Source organism: Danio rerio, chromosome 20 (genome assembly GCF_052040795.2).
Source record: "Danio rerio strain M-AB ecotype USA chromosome 20, GRCz13ab, whole genome shotgun sequence".
Classification (NCBI taxonomy): domain Eukaryota; kingdom Metazoa; phylum Chordata; class Actinopteri; order Cypriniformes; family Danionidae; genus Danio; species Danio rerio.
Genome location: NC_141040.1, coordinates 44965020 through 44988529, shown reverse-complemented (window position 1 = coordinate 44988529; position 23510 = coordinate 44965020). Strand labels below are relative to the sequence as shown.

Below are 23510 nucleotides of genomic sequence, written 5' to 3'. Positions count from 1 at the left end.
TGTTGTTTTAGATTATCATATAGGTTTTACTACAAATATGGTAAACTATGGATTGTGTTAAGATCAGTGGTTTATTCTCGGTTATTTACAGTTACCAAAGTTTAAATACAATCGTGTTTGTTTGTTGTATCTGTAGTAAAACCATGGTCAATTTCTTTAAGAGAAGTAGCATACAATATCAGTTGTGTTATCAAGTATACTCACCATCACGTTATTCCAAAGATCTCCATACTCTATATCTCATGTTCTGTTGAAATCATATTTATGCAGTTAAAATATGCACATATTTTAGGATAACAAACACAAATAGACCCACCTAAACATGGCGGCGTCTGACGTGTCACGCCAAGTTTTATTTCAGTGACGTCAAATGCAGCTAATCACGTCTTAAGTTGCCTAAAATGCAGTATTAAGTAGATCCTTTCTTTTTGGTTGAATTGTTTTTGAAGGGAATCTTAATGCTTAAAGCACGTAAAAAAACACGTAAGTTAAATTTAAATAAATAGTTATTGACTTTTAAAGCAACTATGACAAGCACATTATTTGAAGTAACCTACACATTGTAACCTACACATGGGTTCCAGTTGTTTACTTTTATTCTTTTGCTTGTTTGTTTATGTTATGTTTATGTTAGCACTATCTTAATAGTCTTCACTTCACTAACTATTGTATTCATCTGTTTATTAGGCTATATGAGTTAAAATGCATTATTGTCTGTTTCTTCAGATTTTCAAATGCACTCATGTTTTGTGATATTCATACGCCCCCCTAAGGTGAAAAGAAAGCAGTGCAAGCCTCCCAGATACACTTTTTTATTTTATAATATTTAGACAAATATAAAAGCATAATATGTTTGTATATTTATTTTGCACACGTTACAATTTGACAGATCATTTCCTAAAAATTTCTGAACCGTGCTCAATATTACATTCTGCTAGCATAACCTGATTAGATTTTCCAACAAAGCATAAGCTATGCAAACATATTATAAACATGATATAATGGTAGGGGACAGCGGGGACGAAAGTACCATTTTCATTAAAAAATATTGTTTTTAGCAGAAATATATTTTTGCTGTAGTTACTAACTCACAAGTGTGCTCTATCAAAATCAGCTGTTATTTTGTATCAATGTACAACAACTCCAATATAACTTCACTTTAAACAAAAGTTGCACTTTGTTATGTTTGACCCCATAGGTAAGGACAAAAGTAACACACGGGTGGGTCACAACAACAAGTAACACAACAATATTTGCTGGATTTACTAGCTTAATCTTGTTTATTTTAAATATATCTGACTATGAACTTGTTATTGTCAACTGCAAACATTTTGTCCTTTATTTTTGCAACAAATATTACACAGCATTTTCATTTTAAATTTCAGCTCCATCAAATGTTTCAAAAGCAATTCAACAATGTAAAAGATAAAAAAAATTTTTTTTGGAATATTTTTTTTATTATTGGCATTATGTATTTATTTTTTTTAAATATCTGAATCCAAACACTGCAAACTTTAATGTGGAAGTGAAAAATAAGTTTTGTCCATTAGCATAGCACATCAATAGGTGTTACTTTCGTCCTCACAGGAACTCTTGCCATATAAATCTGATGTACTTTTAAACTGTAAAACTCAGACATTTCAACCATAAGGATGTGTTTTTGCACTGAATTACTTGTATATTGATCATTAGTCTGACACATGAAAAGAGAAACACAACTTGTAATAAGGAAAAAGAACAGCTACAATAATTTACCATTTGCACCTAAAAACTGAAATTTGGAGCTGTCCTGAAATCACATGATATTTATAAGCTCCATCAAGGGTTGGATGCTGAATGTGCAGTTACAGCCTGGAAATCAAATGTTGTCAGGGCTTTGAGAAAATGTTACTTTCGTCCCACCTTACTTTTGTCCCCACTTTTCCTATACACATAGAGTAAGGCTCTTTTTACATTTAAACCTTCCAGGGTTTTCCTAAAAAATCATAAAACAACAAAAGTCACTACAATAAACACACTACAATCAAGAAATTGCATTTTAGTGTCTGCATCAATTTCAATTTACAAACGTTTATACATATAAATCATGAAGTGTCTACTTCAAAATGTTTCAAATAACATTTTGTGACAATTGAATGTTAAAATGTAGCTGAAAAAATTATTCATTCAGTAAATATTTTAAATGATTAAAACATCTTGCTGACAAATGGGTAAGGAGGACTTACAAAAGTTAAATATGTTTTTTTTTTTTTTGTCATATTTATAAGTGACCATGTTTTTTGCCACATTGATGGATGAGTACAAATTTACTAAAACACTGTGGTTCAACTATGGTTATAGTGTACAGTAGCAAAATCAAGTGAATAAATATGAAGCAAAAAAGATATATACATATATATAGTTGAAGTCAGAATTATTAGCCCCCCTGAATTATTAGCCCCCCTTTTTTATTTTTTTCCCTCTCAATTTCTGTTTAACGGAGAGAAGATTATTTTTCAACACATTCCTAAACATAATAGTTTTAATAGCTTATCTCTAATAACTGATTTATTTTGTCTTTGCCATGATGACAGTAAACAATATTTTACTAGATATTTTTCAGGACACTTCTATAAAGCTTAGAGTGACATTTAAAGGCTTAACTAGGCAGGTTAGGGTACCTAGGCAAGTTATTTTATAACGATAGTTTGTTCTGTAGACTATCGAAAAAATATAGTTTAAAGGGGCTAATCATTTTGATCTTAAAATGGTTTATAAAAAAATAAAACCTGCTTTTATTCTAGCCAAAATAAAACAAATAAGACTTTCTCCAGAAGAAAAAAATATTATCAGACATACTGTGAAAATTTCCTTGCTCTGTTAAGCATTATTTGGTAAATATTTTAAAAAGAAAAAAAATCAAAGGGAGGCTAATAATTTTGACTTTAACTTACAAATGTTTGTTTGTTTGTTTGTTTGTTTGTTTGTTTTCTTACTAAGAGACTTTGTCTGGTTTCTTGTGTAAATGTCTAAAATAAATTAAATTAAGAAGCATTTTTTAGACAAGTCATTTGTTTTCCAGAAAAACCTATCATAAAAACATGTTTTAAAGGAAAAAAAATTATTACATTTTGACTTTTCTTTTCGACAAGATTTAACTTATTTTATATATTTACACATTATATATATATATATATATTGTGTAAATATATAAAATATATTAAATCAAGGAGCATTTTACAAGTAATTTGTTTGTTTTCTGGAAAAACTCGTCAAAATTAAGCAAGATTCTCACAAAAACATAAGTTGTTAAGAAAAACGTACTTAATTTTGACTCGTTTTCTTTTCTTTTCGACAACACATTTTTTATTGTCTAGAAAATGGCTCTTGATTAAAGAATTTTTAGATCTTAGACTAGACACAAGACAGATCTAATCGAACACAACTGAACAAGCTAATCAAGCTCCAACTAGATGTACTAGAAACTTTCTGGCAGGTGTGTTGAAGAAAGTTGGAGCTAAACTCAGCAGGTCACCAGACCTCCAGGACCTAGTTTGGACAACACTGACTTAGGGTATCTAATTATCCTACTTACTGTAATGATCCATCATTTGAAAATCATGTTTTGTCAGATTAAGTGCACTTGCTTTTGTATTGGTTTTACTCTGCAAAAAAACAACAACAACATTTTTATATATATATATATATATATATATATATATATATATATATATATATATATATATATATATATATATATATATATATATATATATATATATGTGAATTAGATACCCTAAGTCAGTGGTGTCCATACTCGGTCCTGGAGGTCTGGTGACCTGCTGAGTTTAGCTCCAACTTTCTTCAACACACCTGCCAGAAAGTTTCTAGTACTTTCTTACTTACTTTTTTAGAGCTTGATTAGCTTGTTCAGGTGTGTTTGATTAGGGTCAGAGCTAAACTCTTCAGGACACCCCTGCCCAAAGTGAAATTTGATGATAATATTACACTGCATTTTACTCAGCAAAACGTTTCAGTGGGGCTCAATTTGTGCATCTCATCCACAGCATTCGAACGAGTCCTTGCTTTATACACATTCCTGCGACCAATCAGATAAAAAATCTCTCCAATATTCAGAGCTAAAGACACGCAAGCCACAATGAGCATGAACACAATGAAGATGCTCTTTTCAGTTGGACGGGACGTAAAACAATGCAGACCAACACTAGGACATGGCTCTACATTACAGTCAAGCTGCATGGGCATCAAAAGGCCAATTAAAAAATACTGGCCTACAAGAAAGCCAGCCTCCAACAAAATAGTCACAATGAGGCTAAACATATAACAACCGAGAAGGTTCCCTTTATAATAAACCTTCCCATTGCCGTCTGTGTATTTCGGTAGCTTGACACCGTGCTTCTCTGCCTGATTTTCTAAACGCTGCCTCAGTTTGTTTTCTCTATGGATGACATGCAGAACATAAAAGAGGTAGACCAGATTCGGAGTGGCCACGAAGATGATTTGGAGCACCCAGAATCGCATGTGAGATATGGGGAAGATGTGGTCGTAACAGGCGTTCAGGCAACCAGGAGTGTTGATGTTGCAGACCATTCTGGACTGTTCGTCTCCCCAGACTTTATCCAGTCCGGCACCTAGAACCATTATTCTGAAGATCAGCAGAACTGTCAGCCAAACCTTTCCAATGCTGGTCGAGTGAGACTGCACTTTGTCCAAAAGTTTGGAGAGGAATCCCCAGTCGCCCATGATTTACAGTGTCTGAAAATTAGAAGACATCAGAGGGTAACTATGTGATGTGGAAGACTTACATAATTATTAGGAATTACCACTTACTTTAACAATAAAAATCCAACATAATAACATCATAATCTTTTTAAAAATAAATAACAAAATACATTTGAAATGTTCTCGCTCTGTTAAACGGCTGATGAGAAATATTTTGAGGAATTAAAATTTCAGAGGAGGGCTAATAATAGCTGTCTGTCTATCTATCTATTCATCCATCCATCCATCCATCCATCCATCCATCCATCCATCCATCCATCCATCCATCCATCCACAGTATATCTGTCTATCTATCTATCTATCTATCTATCTATCTATCTATCTATCTATCTATCTATCTATCTATCTATCTATCTATCTATCTATCTATCTATCTATCTATCTATCTATCTATCTATCTATCTATCTATCTATCTACAGTATGTCACAAAAGTGAGTACACCCCTCCCATTTCTGCAAATATTTATTTATATCTTTTCATAGGACAACACTGCAGAAATGACTCTTTGACACAATGAATAGTGGTCAGTGTAAAGTGTTTATAGCAATGTAAATTTATTGTCCTCTCAAAATAACTACAAATACAGCCAATAATAGCTGAACCCCTGCCAACAAAAGTCAGTACACCCCTAAGTGAAAATGTGAAATGTCAATATTTTGTCTGGCCACCATCATTTTCCAGCACGGTTTTAATTCTCTTGGGCATGGAGTTGACCAAAGCTTCAGAGGTTGCCACTGAAATTCTCTTCCACTCCACCATCACAACATTATGGAGGTGGTGGACATTTGACAACTTGTGCTCCTCCACCTTCCTTTTCAGGATGCCCCAGAGGTGTTCTATGGGGTTTAGGTCTGGAGGCATGCTTGGCTAGTCCATCCACCTTTACCTTCAGCCTCTTTAGCAAGCCAGTGGTCATCCTGGAGGTGTGTTTGGGGGTTGTTGGTCTGAATGGTCTGGGCCACTGAGCTGCAGCACAGTTTCAGAGTGTTGGCTCCCTCGCTCTCTCTCTCTATCTATCTATCCATCCATCCATCCATCCATCCATCCATCCATCCATCCATCCATCCATCCATCCATCCATCCATCCATCCATCCATCCATCCATCCATCCATCCATCCATCCATCCATCCATCCATCCATCCATCCATCCATCCATCCATCCATCTATTATATGTGTCGTTAAAATGCATAAATACATATTTAGAAATACATCTATAAACTATAATAAAATATAGATATTTATAAGCATATATTTATATGTAAACTATATAGTAAATATTACACATGAAATGTATTTTTCATTTATTTTTAATCATAAATAAAGCTATGTATGAACAAATATTTACTGTTTTTCTCAGTCGCTTTGGTTCGTTTCTCACAACACCAGTGCATTTCTGCACAACAGTTAATGCATTTCTCAAAACAATTAGTTCAAACTGCAAAACCTAGCTGATAACCTGCAAAAGCATGTCACATGCTCAAAATGGATAGTTCATTCCTCAAAAGCAAGTATTCATGTCAATCAAATTGTAAGTATTATCAAAATGAAAAGTCCTGACACTATTGTTTATGAACAAGATAGTCAAATGGCTTGGTCATGTTTTCATTATGACAATTACTCTGTACAATATATCCAATGCAAAAAAGTCAGATTTTGGTGACACTTCCTGAAAATGCCCAAGACAGCACTATATATTATTAGCACAGCCATTTGAAAACTACAGTAAAGTTAGACATCACTGCATTTAGTGAGGTATTTGAGTACAAGACACTGAATCTGTATGTTTCCCATTTTTACTGCATTTGCTCTTTGCAATTCTAAGTTATTCACAGCGTTGTGCAAAAGAATTAACACACCCTTATTTACAACAAACATAAACTTCCTTTGGGTTGAGCTGTGCACAACTGTAAACAATATTGCAGAACATATTGGAACTGAACCTACAATATACATAGGTCTGTAAATCATTCATGAAACTGTTCAATTTTTAAGACATTTTCAGGAAAATAAATATTTACATTTTTTTATAAAATATGCTGGAAAGATTTTGACAACTAGTTCAACATTGTTTTATGTAATGACTCAAGTAATGAAATGAGGACTATTAGTTTTATATGAAATGACTATTCAGCATTTACAGGTTTAGTTAATTTTAACTGACATGACATAAGCAGATGATAATGTTATAAACAGCAGAGAGTTGTATGAAAGCAATTGATGCTTGTCCAAAAGCATCTGCAGTGTGTTGGAAGGAATGAGAAACTGCTACTAGGATGTGCACAAATGACTAATTGTTTTGAGAAATGCATGAGCTGTTATGCAAATGTAAATAGTGTTGTGAGAAATGCATCAAAGCGACTGAGAAAAACTGTAATATCCATTCTTTAAATAAAAAGACATACAAATAAGCATTATTACTGTGTTTTGTTTACGTTTATTGAAAAACTGAAAAAAAAACCTTACCTTATGATGACAAATAGTAAAAACTGCAAAACTTTGTCTTTAATAGGGTGCAAGTGAAAAGATCTTCACTCTTCATGATCTGATGTCCAACAGGTTTTGTAATTTTTATAAGTGTAGCTTTCATTTAGTGTCCACCCACAAAAAAAAAAAAAGAACACTTTGGAAGACTTTTAGTCATTTAGCACGTACTCACACACAAACACACAAACACACACACACACACACACACACACACACACACACACACACACACACACACACACACACACACACACACACACACACACACACACACACACACACACACACAGATTTACATCACTCCAGAATTTACATTGTCCAGCATTGACCCAAGATGTTGCAATGAAACCACAAAAAAAAAAAAAAAAAAAAAGAGTTAAAAGTCACCACCCACATGGTCACAAGAAAAGTGATGAAACAATGGTTTCCATAGACAGCACTTTTTGAAGTCACGCAAACACAATGCTAAACAGGAAAGATCTGATAGACTGAATTTCAAACATGTTTGTTTATTTTATGCTGGATTACTGTTATTATTATAATCATTTGTACAGATTAATACAATAATATTTCAATATAACATTTGTGTAATATTTATCTATACAATATATATGTCTGATTATATATGAACAAAGCATGTGGTCAAAATGATAAATAAAAATACAACTTCCTCCAACAAATATGTAAATATGCATGTTCACATTGAGACTCTGTATCAAACTTAAGAGCATGGGGCTTTCTCATACTCTGTGCCTACAGTATATAGACTGCATTACCCATAAGCATCAGAAATGCCCCTTCTCTGGACTGTTTTAAGAAACTTCTTAAGACTCATTTGTTTAGCATTACTTTAAATCTATAATGATCATCTTGTCAACTTATTCCTTGCATTTTTATTGTTTATATATTTTTGTAATGTTTTACTGTTTTCTTCAATCTTTTCACGATAGCATGAACCACACTACACTTTGAGCTAGACTTTCTTGTAGGGAGGAAGGGGATTGTAAGAGAACAGTGGGATGAAGGGGAAGGGAAGAAAGAGGATGAACAGTGAACAGGTTGATCGGGTGTCCTACGATGATGCCCAGAGACTCAGAGTGGGGGTACCGTCTCTGTAATATTTTGGTAGAGTGATTGGACCCCCTGATTCAACCTAGGAGTTAAAAGAGTGTTGTTGTGAATCGAAAATGAAAAAATAGAGGGAGGGAGGGTGGGTTCGAAAGAAGGAGAAGAACAGTGCTAAAGGGCTGGTCTGCCTTAAATAAGTTTTATCGAGTAGGTGAATGGTTATGGAGACAAAAAGTGGTGTGGTTCCACCGCAGAACCTTCATTAACAAGTTAACTAAATTTACCTTCACCCTTCCAGCTGCAACCTATCACTGGGAAACACCCATACACTCTAATTCACACTCATACACTATGTACAATTACTGTAGCTACAGCGCATGTATTTGGACTTTGGGGGAAACCGGAGCACTCAGAGGAAACCCACGTGGGGAGAACATGCAAACTCCACACAGAAATGCCAACTGACCCAGTCGGGGCTTGAAACAGTGACCTTTTTGCTGTGAGGCGATCGTGCTACCCATTACGCCACCGTGACCTCCTATTATTATTATTATTATTATTATGTTAACATGCACGTCTGTTAACTTATACCCTTACACCACGGCCATTTCCTACACTTTCCACCATAATTAAGGTAGAAAATTGGATAACATGATTTTTTTTCTTGGATTTTTATAAAGTTAACAAAATATAGTTGTTCTCACACGTACCAAATGATACAATGTGGGCACCCCAAATAAGCATTTGACCTAAAGGTATAGTTCACCCAAAAACTGGCATTCTGTCATCATTTACCCATCCTTCACTTATTTTAAACGTGTTTGAATTTCTTTAATCTGTTGAACACAAAAGAAGATATTTTGAAGAATGCTAAAAACCTGTAACCATTGACTTCCACAGTATTTGTTTTTCCTACTATGCATGGTCACAGGTTTTCAGCTTTCTTCAAAATATGTTCTTTTGTTTTCAAAAGAAGAAAGTAACTCATAATGGTTTATAACCACTTAAATATTAAATACATTTTCATTTTTGGGTGAACTACCCCTTTACGTATAGATTTTATGACACAAACCATTAAAATAAAACAATTGTCACATTTTGCGCACATGTGTGTATGTTTAGTATGCATGGTAACAGTAAATGGGTTATAGGGATTTGTGTTAGAAGAAACGAGAAGTGAAGTGTCTGCTGTTTAAAATCCAAGCCTGGTGTTTGGGAAGCAACTGAACCATGTCGGTCTACGTGCTAGATGTGATTTAAAGTAGTCTATTTCATACTTTAAAGAAGTAGCTATAGTTTACGATTTTTACAAAAGTAGATTCATTCATTTATTTTTCTTCAGCTTAGTCCTTTTATTCATCAGTGGTCGCCACAGTGGAATGAACTGCCAACTTATCCAGCCGTATATTATGTATAGCATATATGTTTTACACAGCAGATGCCCTTCCGGCTTCAGCCCAGTACTGGGAAACATCCATACACACCCATTGACACACATACACCGTGGCCAATTTAGTTTATTCAATTCACTTATATCGCATGTCTTAGGACTATGGGGGAAGCAGCAGCACCCAGAGGAAACCCACGCGAACATGAGGAGGCAGAAATGCCAACTGACTAATTGTCAATAAATCAGGTGAATCTACCATGTCTGTGCATGAAGATCAACTGCTGGAGATTGCAAATGGCGGCAGTCTTTTAGGGGCCGTTTGCATATCGCATCTTTTCTAGAGTTTGTGCATGTTTGTTATTTCCAATGGAGGGGTCCGACTTGCACACGTAAGTGGCATGACACGCTCGTGCCTTCCAGATGCACACAGTTGAATGAATGCCACAAGTGCACCGCAAGTCACGTGACAAGAACTGACCGATCAGCTTAAGCTTGTATGGAATACACACATTTCAGAAGACTGATCATCTCAGACAAACACAGATCGGCCAAACACTGCAGTGCTTTGTAACTATTCCATGAATAAAACTTGTATCAGAGTGACAGTAATGTTTTGTCAGCTTGTCATCCTTTGAGAAATAAGATGGTTGATAATTGCCAAGCTTTGACCAGTCCGCTGTGATAAAAAAGTTGGGGACCACTGACTTAGGGAACATTTTGTTGTACGATTCGAAAACACATCCATGAGAAGGCAAGGCTTATTATACAGCTCACTTAAACCACTGACCTAAACCTGACCAACAATGTTTTCAAAAGCAAACGTAAGAGAAAAGTTCACAGTGACCAAGTAGTTTGACCTTGATTTTTGATTGCTTAGGTCTTTGCTTTAAGCTCTGCATCACATGTGAAACACCCATACAACGTTAGCTTCTCATTCTGAAAGGCGATCCAGCAATATATTTTCTTTGTGATGTTATTGTTAGAGTTTTGAAGTGCATCATTCATCTATGTTAATCTTTGATGGATTTTTATAATGATATCTTTGTCATTCCAATCACGGTGATTGGCTTTAGTGTAAACAGTCCTTCATTTTGTGAAAAAATGTAAGTTGGCAAGGGAGAAAAACAACATTTGCATGTGCTTACTGTAAGATCATGAATATAACAATCTGTTTATAGAGATCAAAAGTCCATGGAAACATTATTCTGAAACCATGATTTCTTAGGAAGCCTCTTTACTTCCTTTTTCCATTATTTCCTGACCAGAAATTGAGGTTTCTTTAAAATTCCTAGCCACATAATGTTCTTTCAATAATAGCCATTAACAGTAATTTCTGTTTGAAGCCCACAGTATAATGATCTGATAATATGGGGGATAATATGAATTATCAAAGCTTGTAAGTACATGCTCCCTAAAATACTGAGTTTGTCAAAAAAATCTGATGATCCTGTTCTAATGTCATTCCCAGTCCTCACTGCTTTCGTTTTCAATGACAGTTGATATATGACAATAGAGTCCATTTATCAAGATTAATATTCATTCATTTATTCATTCATTTTCTTTTCAGCTTAGTCCTTTTATTAAGCTGGGGTCACCACAGCGGAATGAACTGCCAACTTATCCAGCATATGTTTTACGCAGCGGATGCCCTTCCAGCTGCAACCCATCTCTGGGAAACATTCATACACACTTATTCACACTCATACACTACGGACAATTTAGCTTACCCAATTCACCTGTACCACATGTCTTTGGACTGTGAGGGAAACCGGAGCACCCAGAGGAAACCCACAAAAACGCAGGGAGAACATCCAAACTCCACACAGAAACGCCAACTGACCCATCGGAGGCTCGAACCAGCAACCTTCTTGCTGTGAGGTGACAGCACTACCTACTGCGCCAATGCGTTGCCTAAAGGTTAATATTTAAGATTTTTTTCTGTCAGTACTAGATGACCTTTCTGTTGCATCTCCTGAAAAAAATATTTATTTTTTTCAACCATGTGGTTTAGTTAAAATCTATAGTACAACAGTAGTTCTGCAGAAATGTACTGTAAAATGATCGTTTCATCAGTTTACATGGCAGTTAAATAGTTTTTCGTCCCTCTGTTGCCTTCAGTTTTGGAACTTACGTATGACATGAAATGCAGTTGTATCTGTTTAATAAGCAAGAGATTACTCAGAGACTCAAGACAGGCTAAAAGTTCATTTCTAGGATGAACCGTCCGCAAAATCACTCTCCCACAATTACACACAATTAAACAAGAATTTCAATCCATGAGAAATAAAACTCCTTTTCACCGGGAGATTACTCAGCTTTACTTGAAGCTCAACTGTGTCAAGTGTTTAGACCAGGTCAGAGTGTGTTTTATTTTATGCAGAGAATAAATATAGAATGTAGACATTTTCCACATATTTAACCAATTAAGGATTAAATGCAGCTTGTTTCAGATGAGAGGCATTTACAAATAATTTTCAAATGTAAAATATTTTATCTTTTTCAATGTGTTTTTTCCATTTGTTTTGGAGGATTGATAGCACAAACAATTGAAAACCTTATTGTCTCCATGCAAAAAAATTTTAAAAAATGTTGATGCCATGTGCATGCTTATATCATATTTAGTCTAAAAAAAAACAACCAAACATCAATGCAGTGTTTCTTCACAGTCATACTGCAAACTACTGGCCTAGTATGCATAATACTAGAGATGCTTCAATCAGAATTTTTGCAGCTGATACCAAGTACTAATTCTCGGTCATGGTGATCGGCCGATACGGAGTACCGATTCTGACGCTTCAAGCTTTATAATGCATTAAGCACATTTTCCCTCAAAATATGATACTTTTCATAAAATAGATCTTTTCTTACCTAAGATCATAAATTAAGGATGTTAATCCCTTAAATGTGTCTCTTATAGCCATTTAGGTGTGAACATGTCATGGTAAGAAGAAAATTTTTAGATTTACAGAAAATAAAAGATAAAAAGAAAATGACAAACAATGCAATTTAGAAACATTGCAAATGATAGGAGAGGAATTCAACATATCTCAATGAGAAAAAGTTAGGAGCACATATTTTATGAAGTTAAAACGCACGCCTACAGTATAAATCCATTACTTCTTTACTAAAAGAAAATAAGCATTTACTCTACTGTTTATTGCAGTAAGTATATTACAAGAAGTTATATAATCAAATATTCATGTTAAAAACGTATTATTTACATAATTTTCCAGCTAAGCTTTAATGAACTTGCAATATGGTCAAAAACTCAGAACTTAAATTACATGCAAAAATGTCTAAATGTAAGGTCATTCAAATATTTTGCTCGTCTCCAACTAACACAAACACTTGCGATTGGTTCATGAGATCAGTTAGATCACCGAGTACCGATTGAGTCATTAAATGTGATTATCGGTTGATAACGATCTCTGGCCGATTGATCTAAGCATTACTACATGAAACTGCATTTTAAGCTTGATTTTGAATACATAATGTTCATTTTTAAACAATTTACTACACTGTAAAACCCAAGAAGTTAAGGTTACTCAAACTGTTTGAGGAAACCGATTGCAACAAATCATTTAAGTTCAAAAACTAATCCTTATGAGTGCTGTGAACAGTTTGGAGTTATCTACACTCATTTCATGTGATAAAGTTGACTGTTGGGTTTTACAGTGCACAGTAACACTTCAAAAAAATGTTTTTCTTGGATTTTTTTTGTCTTGTTAATAATCGAAATATCTAAAAATTCTAAAATCAAGAAGCATTTTCAAGACAAGCAAAACATAGTCGTGTTTCAAGAAGTATTAGAAGCCAAAAATAAGTTTAAAACATGCAAAATAATCTGCCATCTGTTGGCAGATTATGGACAACATGTTTTGCCAGTCTAGAAAATGCTTCTTGATTTGATAATTTTTAGATATTTGGACTGGAAACAAGACAGAAAATCTATGAAAAGCATTTTTGCAGTGAACTTTTCTTTTAATACCTCAACTTTAAATGAGTTATCCATCATTAAACCTGAATACATAAAACTATAATACACACACACACACACACACACACACACACACACACACACACACACAGAAACACAAATACACAAACTTGTATATGTGCTTTACAGGGACTCTCCATAGTTATAATGTACTTTATGATCTAAAAAAAACCTTTATATGACCCTAACCCCCATTCAATGTCAAAAGACCTCATTAAGTCAAATTACGGGTTTTGATTTACAGGGACACAAGGCATATCACTGTAAACCACATTTATAATGTACAACTTGGTCATACTCATGTCATTATACAGTTTTATGTCCTTGTAAACCACATAAACCAGGGGTCTCAATCTACAAACTGCGCTTACTGACAAAAATATTACATTACATAACACATGAACATATACTTAAACTAATAATATTACATTAATGTAAAATATTACATTACTACATTAAAAGTAAAATACAAGTAAAAACATTTGTTGTCATGACTTTTTCATATATTTATTTTTACAGTGTAGAATAATTACAATGTAAATCGCTTTTGTAACAATATTTTACTGTCAAAAAGTGCCCACAATATGTCTCATAAAATTATATCCACTTTCAACAAATAAATATTCAGCGTACATTTGACTTTATTTATTTTCCTTTGGCTTAGTTTCTGATTTATCAGAGGTTGCCACAGAGGAATGAACTGCCAACTATTCCAGCATATGTTTTACACAGCGGATGTCCTTCCAGCCGCAACCTGGTACTGGGAAACACCCATACACACTCTAATTCACACCACTCATACACTGCGGCCAATTTAATTAATAGAAATTCACCTACAGCACATGTTTGAACTGTGAGGGGAAACCCACAAGGAAAACATGCAAACTCTACACTGAAATGTGCTAACCACTGAGCCACCATACCGCCTTATATTTGACTTTTATTTCCATCCATTTCACCAATTTAACCATCTATTATTTGCAACTTTAATATCAAATATACTCAAACAATGTAAAAGACATCAAATTAAATGTATCTTAAATGTAAGATAGTATCACTAATTAGCTATTTAGTCAATTACTATTCGTCAATTATACCTCACAGTGTTAAAATACTGTTTAGTTGTGTATCAATTTAGCAACAAATAAATATTTTTTACAGGGTCAGTTCCTCTGGAGTAAACTGTTGCTAAATGTCAAGTCAAGTCATTATTTCTATAGCCCCTTATTACATGCTAATTACATCAAAGCAGATTTACTGTAGAGAGACAGGCAAGAATCATTTCTGTGAAACAACTCCTGTTCAAGTCTTCTCAAGGTCACAGAAGTGATTTAAGTCTCTTATGAGGCTCAATTCTATCAACCCTATATCAACTCTCATGTTTCACCACTAAGCCATAATTATTAGTGACACAACCAGTAATGATGATACAACCAGGTTTCACCAGTGTGTGAACGTATATTGGGACAAGATTCATTTCATGACTAATTGTTCCTAACAAGAACTGAAAAAGAGAAGTGAAGATGTCTGGTTTAAACTGGTTTTCATCATCATATATTTGGGCGGAGTTTTCACTGTTTCTTCAGATAAATCAAAGCTCAAAAACTAAAGATGACTGATTGATCAACAGGTCCCGTCTGAGAGTCTGTGACCTCACAGAAACGGACAGACATTTCATGTTTTAATAATACTAAAGGTTTATTACAGGATCGTCTTTATACCAACAACCTAAAAAAAAAAGAAATAGGGTTATTGAAATATCTATGAGTTGTTAAAAATCAGGTTCAATAGTACTTGCAGTTAAACAGCGTAATTACCATTTGGACTCATCTGTTCAGGTAAGAATATCTTGTAAATTCAGTATATTATATAAAATAACAAACACTTTTGATAACGAAGAAGATGCAGATGTTGAAGTTATGAATTTAAATCATTTTAAATTCATAAATCATCAGCATATATTTGACTTTTCTATCAAATATAGGCATTTAAGAACTACATATGAAAAATATATATAGTTGATTGTATTAAATCTATTCTAAAAAGCTAAAACGTTTTAAACAATGAACTATTTAATGTAAGCTTATCATCAAATATATTCAGACAATGAAGAAGACAAAATCAAATGTATTTTAAACGTAATATGGTGCTATTCAATACAGATAAAAGAGCAAGGAAATTTTTACAGTATGTCTGATATTATTTTTTCTTCTCGAGAAAGTCTTATTTGTTTTATTTAAGCTAGAATAAAAGCAATTTAAAAATTTTAAAAACTATTTTAAGGTCAAAATTATTAGCCCTTTTAAGCTATATTTTTTTTCTCGATAATCTACAGAACAAACCATCATTGTACAATAACTTGCCTAATTACCCTAACCGTCCTAGTTAACCTAATTAACCTAGTTAAGCCTTTAAATGTCACTTTAAGCTGCATAGAAGTGTCTTGAAAAATATCTAGTCTAATTTTATTTACTGTCATCATGGCAAAGATAAAATAAATCAGTTATTAGAAATCAGTTATTAAAAATATTATGATTAGAAATGTGTTGAAAAAATCTTTGCTCCATTAAACAAATATTGGGTAAAAAATAAATAAGGGGTTAAAAATTTTGACTTCAATTATATAGAGATAGTTTCTCTGGATGTAGTGATTTTATTATGCATGTGTTTTCATATATTTTTAAAAGGTTATAGACGTCTGATAAAAATTCTTCCCAATTTTTTTAAATAAAAACATTGTTATAATAATTATAATAGTTATTAAAATATTATAATAAAATAGTTTTTTCTCTCCAGAAAATTACTAAATGTTTTCTTATTTGCTGATTTAAAATATGTATTATTTTACTAAATAGTACTTTCATAATTCTTCTGAAAATTTGACTAAAACATTTTTTTCAAAACCAAAAATATTTTTGTTATTTTTCCTAATTGTCATTTTATGCTCCAAATAAAACATTCTCTTTTAAAATTAGAAGAAATGTTTTCACCTGTCCAAAATTTGTAAATTTTCTAAATTTGTCCAAATTGTCTAAAAAATTGTCTAAAAACTGTAAGATTATTTTTTTACTTATAGTTACATTATAACAGTAAAATCTTCTATGTTTATTATGATAATCTTCTATAACGTTAATATGAAATATATTGAAATAACTGACATGTTTTTTTATTAACTAAACATAAATAAGCTGTATTTTGATAGTTACATATTGAACAAATATATAGAGAGAACGACAGAATGGGATTTTTAAATCATATCAAGTATTCTTTATCAAATCTAAACATTTAGAAAGAATACTAAACAGAAATTTTGTCATCAAAACTTTCAGATTATTCAGTCAATCAACAAAGATACCTCACACAACATGTTATAAATCCTTTTAGAATGAATACAAAGCTTGACATAATATTTTGAATATGATTTTAAAGAATGTCATTTTTAATATCTACAGGATGTCAAAAAAAAAAAAAAAAACATAAACCACAATTTTTTTTCCACTTGCTGAGTATGAATTAAGTTTTACGAACAAGACACTGGGTAAGCACTTTAAAGAACCCATACTTTTGGGAAGTGAAAATATTTCATAATTTATGTGTGACGAGTGACAATTCTCATTCCTTGAACATAGTTTATTCACTTAGAATCATTTTTATGATTCACGTGATTCTATGCTCTTTGTTCACATTGTTGTTTTTTATTTGATGGTCTAGGGCCTATTCACTGTAAAAAATATATTGGGTTTCACACAATCAATTTGTGTTGGCACAACATCATGGAATTAAGTTAATTTAATGTTTGTTTTTTTTTTATTTATTTTTATTTAAGTGTAATGAACATAAAACACGTTTATATACAAAGTGTAAAAAAAATGTAAACGGTCTACTAATCTGTGTAAAAAAAGGCTGTGTTCCACCATCGATTTGTGTTGGAATAACATGGAATTATTGACCTTAGTAGTTTTTATAAACTTAAGTGAATTGAATTTAAAACACTTAAGTTTATACACAAAGAGTTCTTTAAAGGTCTACTGTAAAAAGTTATTGTTCAAATAAATTGAGTAAACCCATTGTCTTAAAAAATAACAAGTTGATTTTCCTTTAAAAAGATACATATTTCTGTTCACTTCAAACTGTTAAGTTGACTTAACTTAATTTTTATAATTGTGCACATAGTTAAATTACTTAGTTATTTTGAAGCAATGCGTTCACTAGGTTATTTAGCAAATCGCTTTTTAGAGTGTAGGCTATTCACCGTTTCACGCAACCGATTTGTGTTGGGAAATCATAATGAAATTAAGTTAGCTTATTGTTTTGTTTTTTAATTAGGTGTATTGAACATAAAAGACTGAAGTTTATTTGCAAAGTGTATATAAATCGTCTAGGCTATTCATTTTAAAAACAATTATTATAAAAAAAAAATGCTGGGTTCCACAATCGATTTGTGTTGAGACAACATGATGGAATCAAATTAACTTGTTAGTTTTTGCAAATTTAATTGGATTGAACGTAAAACCTTTTGTTTTGTTCACAATTTGTTTTTTTAAAGGTCTACTGTAAAAAGTGATTACTTATATAAAAATATGTAAACCCATTGTATTAAATAAAAAGCAAGTTGACTTTCCTTTAAAAAATATTGGAATATTTCTGTTCACTTGAAACTGTTCAAAGTTGACTTAACTTAATTTGTATAATTGTGCACATAACTCAATTACTCACATTTTCAGTGAATCGCTTTTTACAGTGTAGGCTATTCACTTCACTGTTTCACACAATCCATTTGTGTTGGGACAATATGATGGAATTAAGTTAACTTATTGCTTTTTTCTTTTTTTGAAATTGAAGTGTATTGAACATTAAACACTTACGTTTATTCACAAAGTCTAGTCTACTACACTCTCAGAAATATATATATATACAGTGGTACAAATAATGTTACTTAAGGAACAGTTTTGTACCTTTGTAAAAGTTGTACCTTATATAGTACAGAAAAGACCTCTTATGATACTGTTTTGTACCTTGTTACAATTGATAAGAAGGTACACAATTGTTCTTATAAAAAAGATACATAACTGTTGGATCACTCCTTTATTGCAATACCTATGAAAATAAAGAGTACTGGAAAGGCAAAGTGATTTATGAATAGTTTCCATATTAAAAGAAGAATCATCATTTAAAAGCATATGTTTAACCCTTTGATGCACTACATGGATTTAAAGTGACCCTTCTACATTTATTTTTTCTATATCTATTTTCAATCTAGTGCATCAAAGGGTTAAAAAAACTCATAAACATGAATTATTAAGTTCTATAATACAAAACAACTGGCAAAACAAAACTATAGGTAGTGTAAACTAAGCCTTTAAGTCTTTTAAATACATGTTTGGTAAGCATTTTTGACACTGTTAAGGTGCAAAGTGTCTTGTCACTGTGGTGCTTCCTTCATGGGTCACATTTGAACCTTTGATAAAAATGCAGGTTTTAGAAAGCAAAGGTACATTTTGGTTTCCCATGGTACAAATCATGTCCTTAAAGGTAGAAACTGCAATGCTACAAATTTGATTCTTTGTCTTAAGGTACAATTCTCTACCATAAAAAGGTACTGCCCCAGTGACAAGGGTTTGTACCTTCTTTGGTACAAAATTGTACCATTTTTTTCTGAGAGTGTGAGCTATTCACTGTAAAAGAAAAGCAAACAAATGTTAACAAATTCAAGTTTCAGCTCATTTTAAATCCGTAGCCTGGTTTAAACAAACAGCAAATTGTTCCCTCCACTGACCCCAAAATGCTAGTTTCAATCATGTTTTCTGACAGTAACTAAATATCAATAATTCACTATTATCTCCTGTTTAGCAAAGTCCTGACCAACTGAGCGGCCAGTTATGGGAGACTGGGGGTTTCTCTCAGCCTTACTGGACAAAGTACAGTCTCACTCCACTGTCATCGGGAAGATATGGATGAGCGTCCTATTCATCTTCCGCATCTTGGTGTTGGGAGCAGGAGCCGAGAATGTTTGGGGCGACGAAAGATCCAACTTAGTGTGCAACACCAACACCCCTGGCTGCGATAACCTGTGCTACGACTGGCAGTTCCCCATTTCGCACATCCGCTTCTGGGTCATGCAAATCATCTTCATTTCCACTCCAACTTTAGTGTATCTGGGGCACGTGGTGCACATCATCCACCAGGAGAACAAACAGAGAGAACTTCTCAAAAGCAATCCCATGGCAAAGTCGCCGAAATACACTGACGAAAACGGAAAGGTCGAAATTAAAGGAAGTATGTTGGGTAGCTACTTGACGCAACTGTTCATTAAGATCATTTTAGAGGTGGCCTTCATCGTCGGACAGTATTATCTGTTTGGATTCATCATTGACCACAAGTTCATCTGTGAAAGGTCACCCTGTATGAGGGCTGAGTGTTTCGTGTCCAGACCCACGGAGAAAAGCATCTTCATTATCTTCATGCTGGTGGTGGCTTGCGTGTCTCTGGCCTTAAATGTTCTGGAGATATTTTATTTGCTTTGTAGGAGGATCAGTCGGAGAAGTAAGAAGTGTAGACAAGCAATGTATAATGGTGAATCTCGTTATCCGGGACATTTCACAACAGAACTCGAGTCTATGAATGGGATGAGGCATAATGAGTTTAATGTGGCCTTTCAGAACAAGTGGAGTCAAAGAAAAGGCAGTCTGGACGCAGCCAAACCTGAGGCTTAAAGGGTCACGAAACACCAAAACACATTCTTTTTTAGATATTGACAGTCATATATGTGTCCCACATTGCCAAAAGCATTATTAGGACACATTTATTTCACACAAAAAAAGTGAAAATTAGTAGCTTTCGTGATATTTCAAGAAAATTCAGTTTGAAAATAAATTTTGAAGCTACGTCACAGCCATGAGATCCTTGTTTGAATTCCAGGGTTGAGACTAGATGTCTGTAACGGTAAAATGTGACATCTTTGAGTTTTCATCATTAATTCATGAAAAAGATTGGTTTAAACCAATCAGCGCATGCTAGGGGGACACAAATAAATAATTATACTTTACGTTGTAAAACATTTAACGATTCCATTTTCAACCTTGCCATAAAACAAAATTAAGTTTTTCACCAAAATAGTGAAATCCTTTTGTGTAGGCTAGTATTTCTTAACAGTTTATTTTGATTGTCCACTTGAGTATTAGACTGTTTGCTTAATATCTGTTGATATGCTCCTTCAACAGACATTTAACTGATTATAAGAAACTTTGCAAGTATGACAACTTACATTAATCCCAACCAAACAGTCTACATTTATGAGAACTAGTTGGCATGTAGATGCAATGTAACTTAAATTCAACAAACCGACCATCAAAATAAAGTGACAGATACTTGTATCATCCACAAATTAAATAAACTTAAAGAACTCTGATATCTTACACATATCATTATTGTAAATTATAAACAATATTGGACCAAAAACTGAACCTTGCGGTATGCCACATTTTACATTTAGGTGTGAAGATTTATGGTTGCCAATTTCAATAGTGTTGCCTATTTTTTAAATAACTGCTTATTCAATCCAAGACTACTCCTCTAGTTCCACACCTTTCTAATTTATTCAGCAATATATTATGAATTATTGTATTAAATGCCTTCTTTAAATCTACAAAAGGTCAACTACATTCTCCTGTTTTGGAATACTTGATTTACCAAAGTCACAAAAGTGGCAATTTCACATTTGTTTACAATTTCTACAAAGCACGTAAACTGTAAACTTGCATACTTTTTTGATCTCATTCATAACTCATGTCAGGCCAGGGGTGGTTCATTTTTACTCAAAAAGTGGACCATTTTGCAGTTGTAGGCCACATTTAGGCTACTATTTAATATTGAATAATGCATTTTAGCAACATTTTAAGCACTACTTTAGCTAAAATAGATTGTCGCCCTACTGAAAAAGACTGAAAGCTGAAATCAGCCTAGGCTAATTGGCTGGTTTTAACTTGTCGACCAGCCTGGTTTTAGAGAGGTTTTGGCAAAATGCCAAAACCAGCCATGTTCAGCTTAAACCAGGCTGGTCAAGCTGGTTTTAGCTGGATTTAGCAAGTCATTTTCCAGACCAGGCTGTAAATGGCTGGAAACCAGCCTGGAAATGGCCAAAACCCCTCTTAAACCAGGCTGGTCAACCAACTAAAAGCAGCCAACCAGCCAAGGCTGGTTTAAGCTGTTCTTTTTTTCAGCTTAACCAAAAAAAAAAAAAAAAAAGTACATGGATAACAACAATAGCCAAAATAGTATTCAAATTCATTTTAATATCGGTTGCTTTTTGTGCTTCACACCTTTTCATTGGTCATTTTTTGTTCCAAGATTTACAGTAGTATACAAGTTACTTGTAATATTTTTTCTCTCTTTAAAAACAATACAGTAGCAAAAGATGACCTCACTTCATCAGATTGCATGCTGTCTTGCACATCTGGATGTTGGACTCATGAAAAATTATTTTGTGCAACTGGCTAAAACTAATTAGCTAAAGTCACACTAGGGGCGAAGCAGTGGCGCAGTAGGTAGTGCTGTCGCCACACAGCAAGAAGGTCGCTGGGTCGAACCTCGGCTCAGTTGGCGTTTCTGTGTGGAGTTAGCATGTTCTCCTTGCGTTTGCGTGGGTTTCCTCTGGGTGCTCCGGTTTCCCCCACAGTCCAAAGACATGTGATATAGTTGAATTGGATAGGCTAAATTGTCCGTAGTGTATGAGTGTGTGTGTGGATGTTTCCCAGAGATGGGTTGCAGCTGGAAGGGCATCCGCTGCGTAAATATATGCTGGATAAGTTGGCGGTTCATTCCGCTGTGGTGACCCCAGCTTAATAAAGCCGACAAGAAAATGAATTAATGAATAAAGTCAAACTGAAGCGACAGCCGACAGAGGATTCCACTTGGTCTTCAAACCTTTTTCGATGGGTTATTTTCACTATTTATGATGCCATAGCAGTCATATGCATGGGACAAATTCTGGACTTTTGTCAATGAGGGGTGAGTCTTTTGAACTACCCGAACTACCTGGCTACGGGCTTGCATGTCTACTTTCCTAATTTAAAATATTAAGCATGTTAACAGATAGATATTTTTCTGATCCCATAACTCTGTGGTTCGTTGTTTTGCAAAATATTAACAAATGTTTCAATGTAATGTTAATATATAGGTTTTTTGTATTTATGTTTTAAGATTTTTTTTACTGCAAATGTTACATCCATAACGCTGGAATGGCTCCAGTGTGTTTAATCAATGTTGTCAACTGTAAGGCTCGCTAACTGAACACAAGATGGCGGTACAACTGCTTGAGTTGCACTCGCTAAACCGAACTCCTGTCTCTACAAGGCCAGTGATTTACTCATTTTTGTTTGTCTCAAAAGCATTTCAGTGGCATTTAATGAAATATGTGTGTTTAAATATGCTTTGTTCTAATAAAAATTTGACAACAAAGACAAACGTAAATGAAAATGAATACGTAACAACTTTTTCATAAAGAAGATGAGAAATATCAGGTGCTATAGTAAGACCGACAGAAAGAAACACACACACCACATAGCCTACTCAAATAATACCTGCGTGCATATACAGTTGTTAACATTTAAGGGGGATAAAAAAGTAAAAAAAAATTGTCCATAATTTTGTGTTGTTTGACAGTTTTAAGTAAAACTTCAATATATATATATATATATATATATATATATATATATATATATATATATATATATATATATATATATATATATATATATATATATATAGGCTAGTAATTGACTTTTCAAG

General features: G+C 33.5%; 3 protein-coding genes and 1 long non-coding RNA gene across 6 annotated transcripts in view; 1 reads left to right on the top strand and 3 right to left on the bottom strand.

Moving 5' to 3' along the window:
- The window catches only part of tbc1d32 (TBC1 domain family, member 32), a 98998-nt gene extending 98636 nt beyond the window's left edge, over positions 1 to 362 (bottom strand). The window contains exons 1-2 of one of the 2 annotated variants that reach the window (XM_087297533.1): positions 317 to 362; positions 205 to 247 (exon numbers count right to left, since the gene is read on the bottom strand). The gene's annotated coding sequence lies outside the window, so the exon portion shown is untranslated. Of the gene's footprint in view, positions 1 to 204 lie in introns of both variants that reach the window. The other variant, XM_087297532.1, reaches the window with a different exon arrangement.
- A 3499-nt stretch (positions 363 to 3861) lies between these two features.
- gja12.2 (gap junction protein alpha 12.2) lies at positions 3862 to 7362 on the bottom strand. The gene is made up of 2 exons (XM_087298556.1): positions 7249 to 7362; positions 3862 to 4755 (listed from the first exon to the last, which is right to left on the bottom strand). The coding sequence occupies exon 2, from the start codon at positions 4741 to 4743 to the stop codon at positions 4000 to 4002; it is 744 nt and encodes a 247-aa protein (XP_087154682.1). The 5' UTR covers positions 4744 to 4755; positions 7249 to 7362; the 3' UTR covers positions 3862 to 3999.
- A 7979-nt stretch (positions 7363 to 15341) lies between these two features.
- gja13.2 (gap junction protein alpha 13.2) lies at positions 15342 to 23186 on the top strand. Of its 2 annotated transcripts, XR_015517857.1 has the most exons (3): positions 15342 to 15562; positions 19575 to 21694; positions 21881 to 23186. XR_015517857.1 is itself a non-coding variant. In NM_001030210.2 (2 exons), exon 2 carries the CDS (start codon positions 19604 to 19606, stop codon positions 20435 to 20437), a length of 834 nt encoding a protein of 277 aa, NP_001025381.2. In that variant the 5' UTR covers positions 15355 to 15562; positions 19575 to 19603; the 3' UTR covers positions 20438 to 20779. The 2 variants fall into 2 exon arrangements, 1 of the variants encoding a protein (NP_001025381.2); NM_001030210.2 differs by lacking the exon at positions 21881 to 23186 and having other exon boundaries at positions 15355 to 15562; positions 19575 to 20779.
- LOC147839429 (uncharacterized) overlaps positions 15888 to 23510 on the bottom strand; it is a 382751-nt gene continuing 375128 nt past the window's right edge. The window contains exon 4 of the long non-coding RNA XR_015518819.1: positions 15888 to 16105. This is a non-coding gene — a long non-coding RNA (uncharacterized LOC147839429). The remainder of the gene's footprint in view (positions 16106 to 23510) is intronic.

What these genes read in the sequence shown, in the direction of transcription:
- gja12.2 (XM_087298556.1), bottom strand. Translation starts at nt 4,743, where the DNA reads ATGGGCGACTGGGGATTCCTCTCCAAACTTTTGGACAAAGTGCAGTCT.
- gja13.2 (NM_001030210.2), top strand. Translation starts at nt 19,604, where the DNA reads ATGGGAGACTGGGGGTTTCTCTCAGCCTTACTGGACAAAGTACAGTCT.